The sequence below is a fragment of the Oratosquilla oratoria genome, unplaced genomic scaffold (genome assembly GCF_046742065.1).
Source record: "Oratosquilla oratoria isolate Oo_2021 unplaced genomic scaffold, ASM4674206v1 SCAFFOLD47, whole genome shotgun sequence".
NCBI classification, from domain to species: Eukaryota; Metazoa; Arthropoda; class Malacostraca; order Stomatopoda; family Squillidae; genus Oratosquilla; species Oratosquilla oratoria.
In genome coordinates this window covers 685,680-703,386 of record NW_027467711.1, presented here as the reverse complement: position 1 = coordinate 703,386, position 17,707 = coordinate 685,680, and the positions used below count along the sequence as shown (strand labels likewise).

Sequence of the window (17,707 nt, the reverse complement as noted above, 5' to 3'; positions counted from 1 at the left end):
TTCTATGACTATTAGGGGCAGTATTTGATTGATTGATTTTACCGAAGTCCTTTTTCAAGCCGGAGTCGTCAACTGGGGTTTTTATTTTCGTTGAGTCAATATTGTCAACATTAGGATTGGCAATATTAGGAGAGGGATCGGGGGGTTTAGGAGGAGGATCAGGTAGTGGTGGAGGTTTAGAACATTCTGTTTCAACAGCCGCCATCATCGTGTATATTTGTAAGGCCACACCATATATTAAGAAAGAAAAAACAGTGCATAGAAGGAAGATACTGCAGTTGCCCGTTGCCACACGCAATACAAGAAAAGTCTCTGCAGAGTCGGGAAGTTCCAGAAATGACTATTTACACATGCAGGGCCTCGGAGGTGAGTTAGAGACTTTGTCAACCCAGGGTTTGTCCTCTATTGTTTTGTCCCATTTAGGATGGGTCCGGCGTAGTCACTCTGCATGTGTACTGGATAGGGAGAAAGGAAGTCAGCAGCCTAGTACCTACCTCACAAACATGCATTCCCCAGTCGGTGGGCTTTCGGCCCTCGCAGGGAGTAGTGACCTCGCGGTATACATCCCCACTTGACTGGGTTCAGACATGTAGCTTGGAAGGCACCAAGATACCAGAACCTTACTTAACAAGTATTAGAGAAAGATGGTGAAAAAGGAGAGTAGGGTAGCAAATATGAAGGATAGGGATAGGGGAATTCACATAGGAAAAGGGTGAGGGACCCCCTATCTATTCACTACCCCAAAAAACTCATCCTAAAACAACTGTCATAGGATGAGGGCGACAAATCCTATGAGTATTCCAGTCCATAATCAATGCCAAGCTAGGGTCGTCAAAAAAAAGACTTTTGGCTCAGTTTTCGTCTGGTAGCTCGGGGCTGACCTCTCCAGTATGGTTGCACCTGGCTGGCACAGCTCAGCCCGTCCTTACTACACAGAAGCCCCCCCACTACATCAAAGTACTGGGCCTTGGGGGGGGGGGGGATGTAGATTGAGAGAAGCGAGTAAATGCCTTGGGGGATTAAAGAGTGTAATGAGGAATAGACATTTGGGAATGGATACTAAGAGGAGACTGTATGAAGGAGTGATTGTGCCAACAGCACTGTATGGGGCAGAAACATGGAACATAAGAGAGGATGAGAGAAGGAGTTTGAATGTGTTTGAGATGAGATGTAAGTATGATGGGGGTTACTAGGTGAGATAGAGTGAGAAATGAGGAGGTGAGGAGGAGAACAGGGGTGGAAAAGGAGCTGGGAGATAGGGTTGATGAAAGAGTATTGGGATGGTTTGGACACATAGAAAGAATGAGAGATGAAAGACTAGTAAAAGAGGTATGGAAGGCAGATGTGGAGGGAGTGAACATGAGGGGACGTCCTAGGATGAGGTGGATGGATGGGGTGAAGGGGGCTTTGGGGAAGAGGGGAATGTCTGTTGAGGAACGACGGGAGAGGACAGAAGACAGGGGTGAATGGAGAATGGTTGTATATGGATGATGATGTGATGCATGAGGTGGAATGGGTGGGGATCTGGTGTGAGGTATTATGTGTGAGAAAAATTTGATTTAATGAAGCGGCCTTGCTATGGATATGCTGTGTCTTGTGACACTGCTTCTGACCCAGGGCAGTGGACAAGGTGCAGGGATGACCCGTCATCCAGGAGGTGCTATGATAAGAGGGAGGGTGGAGAGGAGTGGAGTGTATTCAGGGATGGAATGGGTGGGAATGATTTTATGCCTTTTTCTTTTTGGCTACCTCCCTTGTAAGGGGGAAAAAGCATTGGTATATGTATGTATGTGTTTCTTCCTTGCGTCTTAGTCTACAGAACCTAATGGCTTTTGTTTTTTCAGCAGAGAATCTGAAGCCCCTGCAATTAGCCCATGTTGTTGCTAAGTTAATAACTTCTTGAATCTTTTGGCCTATTTCTAATGTTGTCGATCTGCTGCAAACAATAGCATAGTCGTCAGCATAAGCCAATCCATGAATTCCATTAGGAACTTGTTCTAACAAACTATTAATGGCTATGCTGAAGAGTATAGAACTCAGAACATTCCTTGGGGAATCCCTTCCTCTTGAAGATATGCACAAGAAAAAGAAGAGCCCACTCTGCCTTTAGATAACGGTCAGACAAGAAATCCTTTACACAATTGAACACATTACCCCCGATACCCCACTCTGCAACTTGCTTCAGAATGCCTCCCTGCCAGGTAGTATTGTAGGTATTTTTCAAGTTAAAAAACACAGCAATGATTGGATTCTGAATTGCAAAGGCATTCTGAATCTCACAAGTGATAAAAAGAAAGGGATCCAGAGTGCACTATTTCTTCTAAATCCAAATGGAAGGTTAGATAAAAGATTTTTTGACTCCAAAAACCAGACTAAACACATATTAACCATTCTTTCATAGATCTTACTAATGCAGCTAGTGAGAGCAATAGGTCTGTAGGTTTGTGGAAGATTAAAATCTTTTCCAGCCTTTAAAACTGCTATGATAACTGAAGTCTCCCAAGATTTAGAAGACCCAGAAGACCAAAATTTTTTCAGCACATTTAAAAGGAATTTCTTCGAGGATATGGATAAATGAGCAACCATGGAATAAAGAATGTTATCCCCTCCAGGAGAGGTTGGGGAGGATAAAGATAAAGCATGATCCATTTCATCCAAGGTGAAAAGAAGATTATATGCCTCCAAGTTCGTATTGGTAGGAGGATTAATCGTGGTCTTGTCTCTAATTCTTCTGAAGTTATGTGAATAATGTAGTGGACTTGAAATATCAGCATAATGTCTTCCAAAAGCCTCTGCTACTTCTCTTGTATTTGATATAAAAGAGTCATTTATCTTCAGAATGGGCAAAGGAGATGGAGTAAACTTTCCCTGTAATTTTCGAATCCTATTCCATACTAAGGTAGTGGGAGAGTCATATTTCAATTCGCTAATAAATTTAATGAAGTATTCCCTCATTGCTTTCTTAATGATTTTCTTCTGCTTTGCTTGAGCTCTTCTGTACGTTATCCTATTGACTAAACAAGGATATCCCAAATATCTCTTATAGCAATTTCTTGTAATCTTTCTGCTTAAAGCACATTCATCGCTCCACCAGGGGACTACTGGGTGTCGAGGTTTACCAGCTGTCCTAAGAATGGTTAAAAAAGCACCAGAAAGTATGATGCCTACCAGATAATCATATGCATCAGTGTTACTAGAAAAATCACTAGTCTTATAATAAATCTCTGTGGATCTCCTAAATAATTCCCAATTAGCCTCTCCTGTCTTCCATTTAGGTAAGCAACAGGAGGGAATGTTCTTTAAATATTTGATATGGATAGGCCAGTGGTCGCTACCATGTAGATCTTCATCTATTGACCAACTGTAGTCTAACCTCAAGGATGATGAACAAATAGCAGAACTCGAGTTGTGAAAGACATCAAATCTAGTTTTGGAACTGTTATTCAACAAAATGACATTGTTATTATCAATAAATTCTTCAATTATATTGCCCCAGGGGTCACACCTTGATTCACCCCATAGAGGATGCTTGGCATTTAAGTCATCCATTAAAATTTAATACAAACTGACGGGAGTGGTTAAATACGTCTAGAAGTCCATTTTTCAGTTCAGGTTCCAAATACAAAGAACATAAAGTGATCCATTTAGTGGTAAAAATTTGTATTGCACAAGCCTGCAACACTGAATGTAGGTGGACACTTCTGTGGTTTACAGACTTGTTTACAATGATACCAGTACCTCCATGAGCACGACCTCTAATCATAGGAGATCTGTAGAATTTATAATTAAGTCCAACATTAGGGGATAAATCGCCAAGCATAGTCTCTTGGAGACAAATAGCAGACACATCATGTTCTTTAAAGAGAATCCGAACCTGCTCTCGATGAGATTTAAAACCTTGAATATTCCATTGAATTATAGACATTATACAGTTTTCTTTTTCTTTTTTGGGTCTCCTAGTCTGGGAAGAGAAGGTTGGGAAGAGAGGGTTTATAAGATGGGTTCTTTTCTAATTTCTTTGCTTTTGCGGATGGCATCTTCCTCTCTGACAATGGTCCGACAGATGTTGATGTAGAGTCTGAATTACTAGTTCCTTTCTTAGATTGCATATCACGATATGGGGAAAAAGTTGGAGGTGAGGGTGGACTGTGGAGTCTTTTACTGTGCACAGCTTCAGACTTCATAGCTTTACTTCTGTGCAGCTCAACCGAGTGAGGCACACCAGTCAGTGGTCCCTTTACTGGGGAGTCCCCCATGTTTGGGAGAGAGATTGTCTGAGAGGAGGCTTTATTGAAGGAACCTTGTGAGGTCTCAGCAATGGAGACCTTAGGTGACCCTCCAGCTGGGGCAGGAGGCATTCCCTCCACAGGGGGAGTGACAAGATCATCGCCCTTAGTTAGGATGTCATTGGAATTAGAAGGTCAGACAGCAGATGTAGAGGTAGGAGTAGCAGAAATCCCCGTAAAGGGAATAGATGTACTACTAGGAAATGACATAGGCAAATCGGTCCCTATTAGACTCAAGACTGTAGATAAACCCCTACCCAAACTGACGCACACACAGAATGACGGAGCTGATATGGCAGATCCTGTGGCCCTCATCACCAGGAGCCAATCCAAGAAGGCGCAAGAGGAGGAGCAATGCGGGGAAATGGACCTAGACCCCCTGCTCGACGTACCCATGAAGACGCGTCCTCAGAAGAATCCCAAAACAGGAGAGGAGAAGTAAGACTGATAATGAATGAGGGAGGAGCGGAGGGCCAGGGAGAGGAACCCTTGGCCGAGGAAGTTATCCGTGGGATGGCCATGGGCAAGGAAGAACTCATCCAACTCCAACAAGAAGATCCTGGGTTAGAAGATATACGCCAAAGTGTGGAAAAGGAGGAGAAGAATGGCAGGGAACAATTCATCACTGAGAGTGGCGTGATCCTGAGAAGACACAGGACTCCCGATAAGGTAGGAGGGGATATTATTTCTCAAATTGTAGTACCGCGGGCGATGAGAAGGAAGATAGTTGAGATCGCACATGAACTTACATGCGCCCATCTCGGGATCTCAAAAACCAAACAGGCCATATCGGCACACTTCTTCTGGCCTCAGATGTCGGAGGATATCAAGGAACTAATCAACCGATGTGTGGTGTGCCAAGTAACGGGGAAACCCAATGATACTCCGAGAAGAGTTCCTATGTGCCAAGTACCAGTCATTGAGGAACCTTTCTCTAAGGTGGTAGTCGATTGTGTAGGTCCCCTCCCAAAGACCAAGTCGGGGAAACAATACATCCTCACTATCATGTGCCTAGCTACTCGATACGCTGAAGCGATCCCTTTGTCAAACATTAAGGCCAAGACAATAACGAAGGCCCTAATGTCTTATTTTAGTAAAATGGGTATGCCTCGGGAGGTTCAAAGTGATAGAGGCACAAATTTTCTAAGTGGAATTTTCAAGGGAGCTCTGGAAAACTTCGATATAAAGCATGTAGTCGCTTCAGCGTACCATCCCCAAAGTCAGGGGAGCCTTGAAAGGTTCCACGGAACCTTGAAACGTATGATCCGAGCCTTCATTTTGGAATTTGAAAAGGACTGGGACGAGGGTATAGACCTTTTGTATGCATCCAGAATAACCATGCATGAGGGACTAGGGTTTTCCCCTTTCTACTTAATGTTTGGTCTAAGGTTTCAGAGGGAGATGTCAAGTACGCTAATCTAGTGGGCGCAAATTTTGAGAAACTGAGAAAAATTAGGCAAATAGCCAAAAGGAACCTTGAAAATGCTCAGGGGAATCATAAGGCATACTATGATAGGAAATATGTTAAGAGGGAATTCAAGGCAGGAGATTATGTGCTTGTACTATCCCCTCAGAGATCATCATTGCATCCAAAATATGAGGGACCATTCAAGGTACTTGAAAGGAAAGGGGGCCACAATTATGTCTTAATAAACCCAATGAGAAAGTCTGGGGTCCAACAAGTACATATTAACCTCCTTAAAGAGTTCAGGGGAATAGTAGAAGAGGGTGCAATTGGGGTAATCGAGACAGGACGAGATGATGGGAGCCTGGATTCAGACAATGATAATCTAAATCTGTTTTATGATTTGGACAGATCAAACACTAGTGAGGCGGAGGAGAATTCCTTATCCTCACTAGAGGGAGAAATGCGGGAAGAGGTCAGAACGCTGCTAAGTGAGAATGCCAATGTGTTCTCCTCATACCCCACCGTTACCCAAGCGATACACCACGACGTCGTCCTAGAAGATGGAGCGAAGCCTGTGAGGCAAGCTCCGTATAGACTGTCACCCCAGAAGAAGCGAATCATAGAGGGGGAAGTCAGGCAGCTTATGGAACAAGGGTTGGTGGAACCAAGCACGAGCCCCTGGGCTTCGCCTGCTGTGTTGGTTCCGAAACCCGGAGGTGAGTGGAGATTGTGTGTGGACTATCGCCGTCTGAATGCTGTGACCAAGGCAGACCCCTACCCTCTTCCACAAATAGATGACCTCATAGAGGAGGTTGCAGCAGCTAGGTTCCTGTCCAAACTGGATCTAATGAAGGGGTATCACCAAATCCCCCTTACTAGTAGAGCATCAGAGGTCTCCACATTTGTTACTCCACAAGGGCACTTTCAATATAAAGTTACCCCCTTTGGAATGAAGAACAGCGGAGCATCCTTCCAACGCCTGGCCATTTGGATAGTTGAGGGGTTACCCGGTGTCAAGGCATACTCAGATGACATCGTGGTTTTCTCTGACAGTTGGGAGGATCACCTTCACCAGCTAAAGGAGTTGCTTGGCAGGTTGGCCCAAGCCCATCTCACCGTAAATTTGAAAAAGAGCTCTTTTGGAAGGAGCACTATCGAGTACTTAGGCCATCAAGTTGGCCAAAATTGCATCTCACCAGTAGAAGCTAAGGTGAAGGACATTGCAGAGTTCCAGGTCCCGAAGACGAAGAAGGGGATCCGAAGATTCTTGGGTATGGTGAACTACTATAGAAGGTATTGTCCAAACCTCACTGATATGACCGCTCCCTTGACCTGCATGCACTCTTGTAATCCTTTCAGGTGGAATGAAGGCGCAAATGCAGCTATTGATGAGTGCAAGAGGCTTCTCTCAAGTTGTCCTGTCTTTGTGGCTCCTGACTATAGTAAGACCTTTTTTATTCTCTGTGACGCCAGTCAAGTGGCTGTAGGTGCCGTGTTGGCTCAGGAAAGGGATGGTTCCATGCGACCTATTTCATTTATGTCTCAAGTCCTCAAGGATTATCAGACTAGGTATTCCACAATTGAGAAGGAGGCCCTCAGTCTCGTGTTAGCGCTAAAGAAATTCCAGGTGTTTTTAGATGGTAAGGTAATAGTTCTTAGGGATCATAATCCTCTTAAGTACATTATAGAAGGGAAGGCTAAGAGTGATAGGTTGGCTTGGTGAGCGCTAGCACTCCAGGGTCACGATTTGAATCTTAAATATATTTCAGGGAAGAGTAACATGATTGCTGATGCCCTATCACGTCCAGACACAAAATGTTCAACCCTTGCTCCGCAGGTTTGAATATTTTTATCCGGTGAAGGGGGATGTATGTCACATCACACCGGGTTCATACTCGTGATGTGACATATTCATTCCTGGAGCATGACTACACTGTGTTGTGCAACCCCTCGGTGTGACCTATAACACGGACCAAATATGGAGCGGCGTAAGTCCGACAGTGGTGAAGACGGCGTCCCCTCTCTTGACCACCTTAGCCCTATGGGGTGAGAATGAACAATGACTCCTTGTCCGCTAAGACTGTTGACCTAGAACGCGCGCAAGCTCTCGTAGGCAAGCGGCGGAGTGGTACGAAACCAACGCCGCCCACTAGCTGAAGTCAAGGGGCGCATTAATCAAGGAGGCGAATTAGCGCCTCCCCTCCTTTTCTACCTCACTCTCTTGTAGGTTAAGGTATAAGCTAGGGAATTATTGTGAACCCTCTCCATGCATAAATAAAGGAAGTAATGGATGTGTGGAGTTGGGTAGATAGGGATAGGAAAATGTGTATTAAGATAAGTTGGCACTTGGGCAGTAGCACCTGTGTTGTGCGGCTGGGGTATAAATCGTGGGGTGCAGATACCCACGCTGCTCTCTCCGCACTCGACCTCTGCACATTGTCGGTACTTTGTAAGTAAAAGATATTCTCACTAGTTGTGTTAGTAAATATTTCAGTGATTTTGTATATCTTCTTTCTTTATCCTGGCGTGTTGGATGTATCTATAAAGGGGCGATTCTTCTCTGAGACTCTGGATTGTAGGAATTACTCAAACTGTTTTAGAGTTTGATGTAACACACAAAAACAGAGCTTAGGGCATGACAGGGGATAAGAGAACCTCTGCTGAGGAGGATTGAGGAGTACTAGAATTTCCAAGTGTGGAGAAGAACGATTAGGTCTAATAGTGACTCTTTCATGCTGAGGCTTGGGTTCAGCATGAACAGAAGAATTAGTATTTGTTTTTCTATTAGATTCTAGAATTGGTTGATTCTCATTGCTTCTGTGCACCTCTACTGAGTGAGGCACACTAGTCAGCAATCCCTCTACTTGGGAGTCCCCCAAGTCTGGAAGAGAGATTGCCTGAGTGGAGGCTTCATTGGAAGAAGCCTGTGAGGTTTCAGCAATAGAAACCTTAGGTGCCCCTCCAGATGGGGCAGGGGACACCCCTTCAACAAGGGGTGAGGAAACCTCCGCAGAGGAGGGTTGAGAAGTATTAGAAATTCCAAGTTGAGAAGAAGAAAGACCATTAGATTTGATAGTGTAACGTAATATTAGATATTACGTCATGTATGTAATTATGTTATAGAATTGTGTTCCTTTGTATTACATAACTATGTTCATATTTCTTGTCTATGTATGTATTGTAACAATGTAAGTAGTATCGCCCGTCCACTATATGTAATCTTGCAAACAGACAACCGAAGTAATCCTGAATAGTTCGGAGCGCACAGATTTGACAGTTACTAAATAAGTAGATTGTTCAAGTGAGTCGAGGGTCTTAAAACTATCCAAGTTGACGTGTGTTAACTTACCTCCCCCCCTCCTCAACGCTCACCCGCACCCTTCACCGGAAGTATTCCGCTTCCGGTCCAATGGTATATAAGCTGTGGAAATCACTCACACCTTGTCATTTCTTGCATATTTCTCTCTTGATAAAACTAATAGTTTGGACTCATGAGACGATTCGTGTGAAGTGATCACCCCTTTTGCCTCCATTACTTGTCTTATATACATTGCTTTGCGTTATACTTGTATTTGTACTTATTACTTATTTTGATACATATGTTCCCGATCTCTTTGTACTTAGTACAATTTTGTATACGTATCTTGTGCTTCGTATTTGAATGATACTTTTCATATTCTTGTATTCATGTAACAGTCCCATTGACCCAACTGCCCATTCTCTTTTGTGTTTATTATTGCCTGTAAATATTTTCCATGTTATTAATAATTTCGTTTACTAGTTTTATCGCTAGTTTAATATTCCTTTCCTGGAATCTTCTTTGTTACTTTACTTCTAGTCTTACGAATCATCTAGGCACTGACCAGGTAATTCAGTCCTACAGTGGCTTCTAGAAGTGAGCTGGTTCTTAAGCACTTATCCGTTATACGTAACGTCTCTTCACATAACCAGTCCGTCCCGTAACAATAGTAACACTTTTACACTGAGGCTTGGGTTCAGTGTTAACAGAAGAATTCATATTGGCATTTTTATTTCTATTGGGTTCTACAGTTGGCTGATCCACTTTACTATTTGTTTTAACAACATCACTGTATCTTTTGGAATTAGTAGTATTTTAGAATGTCCTACACTTATATGTTCTGCATGGGCTTTTAGTAGTGTTTCCTGTTCCTTCTTATAAATTACGCAGTTCTAATCCCTGACATTATGCTCTTCTTTACAATTTATACAAACTGTTGGGTGGGAACAATCCCCATGTTCAGGCTGAGCACATATCAAACACAGCTTGTCCCTTGCACATCTGTGGGAAGGATGGCCAAAACCATAGCAGTTAAAGCACTGAAGGGGACGGGCTTAAACTGCTTCACATGAACAATCTCTTTTTCTATCTCTACATACTGAGGGGTCTAACTTCCTTAATGTCTGATTTCTGTCTCAAGTTAAGCACCATGGCAGCTTGTTCATAAGATTTTACATGAATTAAGAAGGAATTTCTTCCAAATCGTGATACCTGCGAGTTAGTCAAATTACCAGAGCCAAGGTGACTCTTCAAGAATCTTCTAAACTCGAACAAGTTAGCACGTTCCTTTCCAAGAGTGATAATAAGCCACTTAGCTGGATTGGAAGGCCTCTGCACACTTTCCTTCCTTTCCTCTACCGGGTTTTCTGGATAAAAGATATCCAGGTTAGGTGGCACTCTAGCAACAAGTTGGGCCGAAGAATCAATTTCTTTGGAATTATTATAATCCAAGCAGGCAGTAGATGGATCCTGATTAGAAAGAAATGAGATCCAGACTAGCCAAGCTTTAAAGTTGTCAGTCAGTTTAACTTTGATCTCTTTAATTGGTCCAAATTTACAGAACTCTTCATGTAAGTCAATATTATTCTTATCAAGAGACATATATTAAATGTAAGACTCTATGAATGTTAGGAGCAATACTTGAGCTATTTATAGGTTTCTGAGCATCTAAAGATGATTTCGTCACTTCAGAATCCATTCCAATTGTAAGTTTCTGGGCACAACAGAATTATCTGTCAATGAAGTCTTAGTATCATTACCGATGTCCTTTTTTCAAGCCGGAGTCATCAACTGGGGGTTTTACTTTTGCTAAGTCAATATTGTCAACATTAGGATTAGCAATATTAGGAGAGGGATTGGGGGGGTTTAGGAGGAGGATCAGACAGTGGTGGAGGGTTAGAATGTACAGTTTGAACAGCCGCCATGATCATGTATATTTATAGGGCCACATCATATATCAAGAAAGAAAGATCAATACATAGAAGAAGATACTGCAGTTGCCTGATGCCTCAAGCAATAAAAGAAAAGTATCTGCAGAGTCGGGAGGTTCCAGAAACGACTATTTACACATGCAGGGCCTTGGAGGTGAGTTAGAGACTTTGTCAACCCAGGGTTTGTCCTCTTTTGTTTTGTCCCATTTAGAATGGGGCCGGCATAGTCACTCTGCATGTGCACTGGATTGGGAGAAAGGAAGTCGGCAGCCCAGTACCTACCTCGCAAACATACATTCCCCAGTTGGTGAGCTTTCAGCCCTCGCAGGGGGTAGTAACCTTGCGGTATACATCCCCACTTGACTGGGTTCAGACATGTAGCTTGGGAGGCACCAAGATACCAGAACCTTACTTAACAAGTATTAGAGAAAGATGGTGAAAAAGGAGAACAGGGTAGCAAATATGAAGGATAGGGATAGGGGTATTCACAAAGGAAAAGGGTGAGGGATCCCCTATCTATTCACTACCCCAAAAACCTCATCCTAAATCAAGTTGGGTTTGGAAGGGGCAATCCGATATGCTGCCTCTTTAGCCAGCTTATTGGCCTTCTTATTCCCTGAAATTTCCACATGTTCTGGGACCCAGTAAAATCCAATGTGGTACCCTCTACACTGGAGTAGGTAAAGCCACTCAAAAATTGATAAAACAAGAGGATCAAGGGAAGAAGGACTAAAACATTCCACAGCAGAGACAACACTACAAGAGTTACTAAAAATTGTAAAAGATGAAACTGGAAGAGCAAAGATAATTCTTAAACTTAGGATAATGGCAGATAGCTCAGGAGCTACACCAGGGAGGCTACTGCCTCGACAGAATGAAGGCAATATAACACCATACCCAACCCCTGCATCAGGCTTTAAACTATCTGTGAATAATACTGAGATGGAGTCGCATTATGCACAACAGTGTTCTAGGAATAATGCACAGTACTTGTAATCAGATATTACTCGTATTGCAGATATATGGGATAATCAGGTATTACTCGTACTGCACATATATGGGATAGGAGGAAAGCTGTTAAGAGCAGTCAAGAGCTTTTATGAGAGTAGTAGAGCTTCTCTTAGGATTAGAAATGGAGAGAATGAGTGGTCTGAGGTAAAGGTGGGACTTCATCAAAGATGTATTATGTTGCTGTTCAATTTATACATGGCTAGGGTGGTGCAAGAGGTAAATGCAAGGGTGGTGGGTCGGGGATCGAAGATGGTTAAAGAAAATGGAGAAAAGTGGGAGATAAGCCAGTTGCTGTTTGCTGACGGCACTGCGCTTGAAGCAGGATCAGAGGAGGGATTGAGGAAGTTAGTGACAGAGTTTGGGAAGGTGTGTGAAAGAAGGAACTTCAAGATAAACGTGGGTAAAAGTAAAGTGATGAGATGTACAAGGGGAGAAAGCGGCAGCAGACTAGAAATATGAAAGGAGAGAGACCGGAGGAAGTGGACAGTTTTAGATACTTGGGTGTGAATGTGGCGGGAAAGGGAGGAGTGGAGCTGGAGGTAGAATGTAAATTGAGAGAATTAAAAAGTGTAATGAGAAATAGACATTTGGGAATGGATGCTAAGAGGAGATTGTATGAAGGAGTGATTGTGCTGACAGCACTGTATGGGGCAGAAACATGGAATATAAGAAATATATAAGAGAGGAGGATTGATTGATTGATTGATTAAAGGTTATCTGGCGTCGTAACTGCCGAGGTCATAGATGCCGAATTGTTAAATTCTTAGATTCAATTTTGGGTATAGATAATAATAATAATAATAATAATAGTGATTTACTATGTATAGATGAAGGTAAATATTAATAAATCTAAATTCAGTATCAGGTATTAGTTATCAAATGGTGTAATGGTTATATATATGGTGTTAAATTATGTTAAAATCTGAATAGTTAAAAGCTATTTGGTTTTGATTAATATTGTTATTGCACTTTTTAGGACCAACCAGTCCAAAGAGTCTAACCAGGCCCTTATAGTGTTGGTCTGGAAAAATTTGAGAAGATTGAGTAAATATATACATATATGTGGGAGTATATCCTGTGAAATTTGATCAAGTAGGTTAACTTCTTTTAAGAATTTAATGACTCCCTCATAATCATACTGCAGTTATTTTCCCAATATCTTGGCCAAATTATAGTTACCATCTCTCTTTCTTATTTGGGAAGAGATGCTCTCTCAGTTCTCTGTGACTAGGGCATTCAACCAGCAAATGTTTAATAGTCATGGGGATTAAGCAATCTTCACAGTAAGGTTGATTTTCACCACTCATGAGATATCCATGGGTCAGCCTTGAATGTCCTATGTGGAGACGACATATAATTATTTCCCATTTCCTTGGCATAATTTCATATTTTCAAGGGTGTATATTTGTGGTGATCTCTTTCATTTTGTTAAGTCCCACTCCACTCCACTGTTGTTTCCACGACTTATGGATGATATTCGTGATGCTAGGAAGGATGTCTCTATATGGTATTGCCCACCGTTTAGGGATCAGACTGGTTGCTGCTGACTTTGCTATTTGGTCAGCTTTTTCATTTCCATATATATGTACATGTGCTGAAACCCAGCAAAAAGATATAGTGATCCCTCTACACTGTAGTAGAAACACCCACTGTGAAATTTTCATTGTTAGAGGATTATTGCCACTGAAGATTTCTATTGCCTGTAATGCACATTTTGAATCACAAAAGATTGTGAAGTTGGATGTCTGTAGAGTTATAATGTGTTCTAAAGCAGTTAAAATTCCATATAGATCTGCTGTAAAATTTGATGCTGCAATATGTAGTGCTCCTCTACAGTTAAAATTATCGCTAAAAACTCCATATCCGACGCCAGCATCTGCTTTTGAGCCATCCGTAAAAACAAATGTGGAATGCAAATGTTCAGTAACATGTTCTAAAAACAGTCCTTTAATTTCTGCATCTGATTTATCTTTTTTAAAACCTTTAAAATATCTACAAAATTTAACTATGGGTAACTTCCATGTTGGGGTAACTGGTAATTTAACTGGGCAGATCTGATTTGTGATATTCATAGTCTCCAGTATTTTTCTTATTCTGAAACTAAAAGGTCTAGAATATCTTGGATGATTTTCATAGAAGTTATTAAAACAATTTCTGTTGGCTGTAGTAAATGCTCTTGATTCAGGGAGTCTCGGTGTCCAAAACCAATACCTGATGATAGATGACTGTCAGTATAATTCAAGTGGAATCTCTCCAGCATCAATTAGTAAACTGGGGATGGGGGATGATTGGAAAGCTCCTGTTGCCAAACGTATGCCATTGTGGTGTACTGAATCTAGGATCTTTAGATGTTTGGTTGATGCAGAAGAATAAATTTCGCATCCATATTGTAATTTGGTAATTATCAGAGATTTATGTATTCTTAAAATTGTCTATCTGATCCCCAGTTTGTACTTGATAAAACTTTTAAAATGTTTAAAGCCTCTTGACAATTGGTTTTAATATGTTTTAGATGGGGGATCCAAGTAGGCTTTTTATCAAATATGAGACTTAGGAATCTAGTCTCTTCAACACAGTATTCTACTGCCATATAGATAAAGGTCTGGGTCTGGGTGTATCCCTCTAATGCGGCAAAAGTGCATGATTATTGTTTTGCTGGTAGATATTTTAAATCCTTTTTTTTCTGCCCAGTTGACAATCTTGTTGATAACAAGATGTAGCTTCCTTTCTGCTCCAGGCATATAGGTAGCAGCAAAGGATATCGAGAGGTCAACTACATATAATGTGCTTAATATTCTATATGGTATAATATTTGCTACCCCATTTATTGCCAAAGCAAAAAGTGTTACACTAAGTATTCTCCCTTGTGGAACACCCTCTTCTTGGCATCTTTTATCTGATAGAGTATTACCAATTTTAACTTTAAAATATCTATGGGATAAAAATGCTTTAAGGGGACCGGCTGGTCAAGAATCAATGAAAATTGGGAAAAAATTAAAAAACTGGGAAATTTTTTCTACATCTGCTTATGGCAATCGACAGTCTGTATGCGGAGTATTTCACCAAAATTCGCCTTATTTTCGTAGTTATGGCAAATAAACCCCCTCCTCGGCCCTATGATATGTATTGGTCAGTACAATATATATATTATTGCAATAACAATAATTTGTAATGATTGAGTGCTATTGGTAGTGACTTCTGGCAACTCTGTCTCTGTACCAGAGGTTATATATAGACCCCAGCATGGGTAGATGCCTCAGCAAGCGATAAACAATAGACAGAGATTGAGTGATACGCTCCACTGCAAGCCACCATCACTCATCCTTTTGTCATTTGACAAGCTGTTATGCTATTTTTGAGATGCCACGTCCTTGCAAGCAAACCAAACACCTTCAGGAAGCTAGGAAGAGGCAAGAATTACGAAGTAAGCAAGCAGAAGATAAATGTAATAAGACAAGAGCCAGTGCACTGCCATCCACAAGCACAATCTCCCGTCCCAAATATCCCTCCTCTACCACGCCTCCCACGCCTTCCTCCTCCACCACGCGTCCCATTTCTCCCTCCTCCACTTCTCCACCACTCCAGCTGTTTCTGAAGAAGGTGACACAGCACAGAAATCTCGACGTATAAATATACGAAAGGAAATATTGAATGTTTCTGCAGATGAGGAAGAGGGCCCTGATAGTGACAACAAATGCATCATTATCAGCAAACAAAGACTACGTGAAATTACTTCACACATCACATGTGAGGTGTGTGGGGAAAGATGCAGCACAAAGATGACAGCAGATGGTTTCGACACCAAGATAACTTTACATTGTGAAGGATGTAAGGAAGATGAGACATTTGAGCCAGCCATATGTTCAATGACTGAGGGAAAGAAGAAACCATTTTATAAGACAAATGTATGCCTTGTATACTTCTTCATCATGGAAGATATTGGATATGCTGGAATAAAAAGATTGCAAGGCATATATGGCATGCCAATTATGGGTAATGCAAAATACTACAGACATCTGCGATACATCTATCAGAAAATGAAGAGATACTATGAATTGAAGCAGAAGGAGATCTACACAGCCATTCAGAAGTATTATGAAGAACATATGAAGTATGTGCTGGATGAAGATGGTTTCATGAACATTGACATCTCATATGATGGCTCCTGGATGAAGAGAGGACACACATCCAATATTGGTATGGGAGTCATCATTAAAGTTTGCACCGGGTTTGTGGTTGACTACGAGGTGCTGAATAAATTCTGCCAAATGTGTTCCATCAAGAGAAGTCAGCTGGAGAAAATGATAACAGAAGAGGATTTTAATGTAAGGAGGACTCTGCACGACGAAGACTGCAGCATAAATTTTGAAGGAATGTCAGGAGGAATGGAACAAGAAGGAGCTACAAGAATGTTTACACGGTCTGAGTCTCTAGGATTCCGATACATCAATTTTGTTGGAGATGGGGATTCCAGCGCCTACAATGCAGTTTGTGCACTGAACAATGACCGTGGCCCCTACAAAAACATCAAGGTCAACAAATTAGAATGTATCAATCATGTACAGAAGAGGATGGGGACAAGACTGAGGAAGCTGCGTGATGAGGAACGAGTGGAGACTGTGACGAAGTTTGCTGGGGCATCAAGACTGCAGTTTGTGTGCCAAGCAACAATTCTGGATCACAATTTTGGGTATCAGCAGGCAAGTTTATTGAAAGCCCTGAAATTAGGCTCTGCATCCCTTGACCACTCCCTAACAATGCAGGAAGATCAAAGACAGTTGATGAGTCTGAGGAAGAAACCCAAAACTGTGAAAAAAACAAAAGTGTAAAAGAATATGCTCCTGGAACATTCAACTGAAAACCTGGCAACAATGAGTAGTGTTGGCAACTATGACACCCTAATGTAATAACCTGCCTAAAATGCAGGTGGGAACCAGGAGCCAGAAGACAGAAGATTATATGACTGGACATCAACAGATATGACTGAATATGAATAAATTTTATTCTAAATATCATCAACATTCAATCCTAAAAAACTAAATAAGGAGATGCCATGATATCCCTTATTTATATTAGTATGTAGGGGTTCAAAGTTAGTGAGAACTTTGACGGCCAGTATCTCAAAACCTAAGTTTTATACCTTCAAACTTCTACTCCTCCATAACAACTTAATCAATTTCAATGAAAATTCACACATAATATGTCTAAATCTGCCTGATTGATGAAATAGAATGTTTTTTTTTTAATATCTGAAAGGGTTAATTTTTGCCAAAAAAAAAAATTCCCTATTTGAAGGGGGACGGGGTGGGAAAAAATATAAAAATTAAAATTCCACGAACTAATTACTTTAACTAAAATTTCTCTCTATTAGTTTGAAGGTCTGGATGAGGTCCTTCCACCATATTAATTTCATTCATGTAGAGCAATTATTATAGGAGGAGTAGCCATTTCAAAATATTCAATTTTTTTTTAAAGGGAGGTGGGGGGCAAAACATTAAAGGGTTGCAGATTAGTTTTTTTGGGTTAGGAAAGATGTATATGGTGTCCCTAACTCCTGGCATAAATTTCTGTGCAATAACCCAATTAATTAAGATTTTCATCTTTTGACCAGCCGGTCCCCTTAATATATAGGGGTAGTTCTCCTCGCAGACCACAACCATGAATGGTCTTAAGAATTCCATGTCTCCATGCAGTGTCATATGCCTTTTCTATGACAAAGAATACAGTTATATGATGTTGCTTTTAGGCGTATGCTTCACATATGCATTAGGAC

At 41.4% G+C, this 17,707-nt stretch overlaps 1 protein-coding gene across 1 annotated transcript; it reads left to right on the top strand.

Moving 5' to 3' along the window:
* The first annotated feature begins 4,736 nt into the window (after positions 1–4,736).
* LOC143023366 (uncharacterized) lies at positions 4,737–7,417 on the top strand. Its single transcript, XM_076181886.1, has 2 exons — positions 4,737–5,592; positions 5,682–7,417. Exons 1-2 carry the CDS (start codon positions 4,737–4,739, stop codon positions 7,415–7,417), a joined length of 2,592 nt encoding a protein of 863 aa, XP_076038001.1.
* Positions 7,418–17,707: the final 10,290 nt, after the last annotated feature.

What these genes read in the sequence shown, in the direction of transcription:
- LOC143023366 (XM_076181886.1), top strand. Translation starts at nt 4,737, where the DNA reads ATGAATGAGGGAGGAGCGGAGGGCCAGGGAGAGGAACCCTTGGCCGAG. An exon ending in TGAAAAGGACTGGGACGAGG is followed by an intron (nt 5,593 to 5,681) that starts GTATAGACCTTT and finishes CTAAGGTTTCAG; the next exon opens with AGGGAGATGTCAAGTACGCT.